Here is a 3,071-nt window from a genome sequence, read left to right as displayed (position 1 = left end):
CTAGGCATTCTAATACTAGATTGAAGAGAAGTGGAGAGAGTGGACATCCTTGTCTTGTTCCTGAGTTAAGAGGAAATGGCTTTAGTTTTTCACCATTAAGTATAATGCTGGCTGTAGGTTTGTCATATACAGCCTTTATTGTATTGAGGAATGTTTCATGGATTCCTAATGTTTCTAAGACCTTCATCATAAAGGGGTGTTGGATCTTGTCAAATGCTTTTTCTGCATCTATTGAAATAACCATGTGTTTCTTATTATCGCTCCTGTTGATGTGATAAATTATATTAATTGATTTTGCATATATTGAACCAACTTTGCATCCCTGAAATGAATCCTGTTTGATCGTGGTTTATAATTTTTTGGATGGATTGTTGAAGTAGCCAGAAATCTTTCTTTACCCAAGTGATCACAAACAAGGTCATACCAAAGCTACCAGCACAACCATGTTTATCACTGCATTAGTCACCATAGCCAAGATATGGAACCAACCCAGATGCCCCTGAGTAGATGAATGGAGAAAATGTGATATATATATATATATATATATATATATATATATATACACACACACACACACACAATGTACTATACAACACACACACACACACACACACACACACACACACACATACACACACACTAGAATTCTTTTCCTTCATCAGAAGGACATTGCCCCGTTTGTTGAGAAATGGAAAGACTTGGAAAAAATTATACTAAGTGAAGTAAGCCAGGCCCAAAGAAACATAGGTTCCACCCATGTTTTCCCTTATTTGCAATAAGTAGTCCAGGTCTAGGACAAGCAGAAAAGGTAAAAAACTATGTACATATGACCATATAAGATGATGTTAAGCTAAATGAATCCAAAGATAGGGACACAAGTGGTTTTTTTTTCTTTCTTGCTATTTTAATGTACTTATAATGCACTATGTGATTCTCTTGTTTCTTTTGTATGTTCTTCCCACACAGTATAACCCCTGTTTTCACAGTATCTGATTCAGGTGTCCTGCATCTTGTATATACATTTTTCTAATTTGGGGAGGGGAAGGAATATAACAAAATGCTTAAATAAGGAAACAGGTTGACCCTTTGCAATGATGAGGTATACAAAACACTATGTTGAAAATGAACTTTACAATTTCGGAGGTGGGAAGGAGTTGGGAAGGGTGGAGGGAAGGGATGGTAGAGGAAAAACAAAGGAAGAGGCAACAATGCTTGATAGGAAATGTACTCATTACCCTACTGATGTAACTGTAGCTCCTCTGTACGGTATTTTTACAATAAAAATATATGGAAAGAAAAAAAAGAAAATGAACGTTACAACTTCAGGGGTGGAGGAGAAGGAGGAAGAGGGGAGGGAAAGGATGGTAGGGGATAAACAAAGGAGGGGGGTAACAATGCTTAATAGGAAATGTATCATTACCTTACTTATGTAACTGTAAGCCCTCTGTACATTATCTTTACAATAAAAATATGTATTAATTAAAAAAACAATGCTTTCTGATTTGTAGTATTTAACAACAAAAGAACCTATTGGAGAGCTGATAAAAAAATCCTCATGAAAATATAGTATTGTACGTTTTAATGACACTAAGAAAGCTATTATTAAAATGTGTAATTTAGCTGTGTGCCAGTGGGTCACGCCTGTAATCCTAGCTACTCAGGAGGCTGAGATCTGAGGATCACCATTCAAAACCAGCCTGGGCAGGAAAGACCGTGAGACTCCTATCTCCAATAAACCACCAGAAAACTGGAAGTGGCGCAGTGGCTCAAGTGATAGAGCGCTCGCCTTGAGCTGAAGAGCTGAGGGACAGTGCCCAGGCCCAGAGTTCAAGCCCCATGACCAAAAACAACAAAAAATTGTAATTTATATTGTCTTGATTTTTCAATTGGATATAAAATTATACATGCACACACATATTTACCTTTAACCACTCTTGCTGGAGTTTATCCCACTCAGATAAAGAATCCCAGAGCAACTGCTTCAGCTTCAGTTCAGCACATACTTCTTCTAAAGCATCAAACTTGGACACTTCTACCTTTAAAATCAAACAAACAAAATATTTAGTTTTCAGATATAAAGCTTTTATAATTCCATTAGTAATTATTGATGAAGTAACTACTTATAGAATGTAGAGTCCAAGTGGGCAAAGAAAAGAAGAAATAGAAATGAAGAATTAAGGTTAAAAAAATCCCACAAATACAGAAATTGTGATTTAGGAAACAAAATATAACTCCATATATTTCTTTAATATTTTTTATGTATTGCTCTGGCAAACAGCATTTTGCCTCTGTGAGTAGAATTACTTTAGATATCTTATGCAGGTAACATCAGGTAGAATTTGTTCTGTGACTGGCTTGTGTCACTTAGCAATTATGCATTTTCTTTCATGAATTTGTCATGATGCTACTTAGCTTACTTTTGTTTCTACATGCAGGATTCACTTTCAGTCTAGTGATAATAAACTCTCTCAGCTTTTGTTTATCCAGGAAAGTATTTATCATTAATTTCAGAAAGGTAGTTTTGTCAGATATAATATTACTGACTGGAAATATTTCTCTTTCAAAATACTTTGAATATGTTATCCTACTCTCTCCTGACCTGTCAGGTTTCTGCTAAGAGATCAGCTGAAAGTCTTGCATCAGCTGTCTTATATAACAAATTATATTTTTCTGTCTCTGATTTGAACACTTTGATTCATAGACTTAACAAATATGAATGCAAAAGAAGCTTGCATCTTTACTTAAGACATAATAGAGGGGCTTTGACTGCATTTAAAATGCTCTTACATTTTCATGTAAAAAGTATTGTTCTTTGTGTAAAAGTTTTCTCTAATTCACAATTCCCTTTTAATAGAAAATATGTTTTGTCTCTTGTGGGTTCTACCTTTACATACTTAAAAAGCAGGAGTATAGGGCTGGGAAGGTGGCTCAGTGGTAGAGCTCTTGCCTTGCATGCATGAGGCCCTGGGTTTGATTCCTCAGCACCATATAAGCAAAAAGAAAAAAGCCGGAAGTGGTGCTGTGGCTCAAGTGGTAGAGCGCTAGCCTTGAGCTGAAGAGCTGAGGGACAG

General features: G+C 35.9%; 1 protein-coding gene across 1 annotated transcript in view; it reads right to left on the bottom strand.

Annotated features, from left to right (window-relative positions):
- Dnah6 (dynein, axonemal, heavy chain 6) overlaps window positions 1-3,071 on the bottom strand; it is a 195,288-nt gene that overhangs the window by 131,945 nt on the left and 60,272 nt on the right. The window contains exon 17 of the mRNA XM_013035434.1: window positions 1,923-2,036. Coding sequence (XP_012890888.1) covers window positions 1,923-2,036 — 114 coding nt within the window. The remainder of the gene's footprint in view (window positions 1-1,922; window positions 2,037-3,071) is intronic.

The sequence above is a fragment of the Dipodomys ordii genome, unplaced genomic scaffold (assembly GCF_000151885.1).
Source record: "Dipodomys ordii isolate 6190 unplaced genomic scaffold, Dord_2.0 Scaffold212, whole genome shotgun sequence".
NCBI lineage: Eukaryota > Metazoa > Chordata > Mammalia > Rodentia > Heteromyidae > Dipodomys > Dipodomys ordii.
Note: the sequence above shows the minus strand (reverse complement) of the source record. Positions and strands in the feature narration are given on the sequence as shown.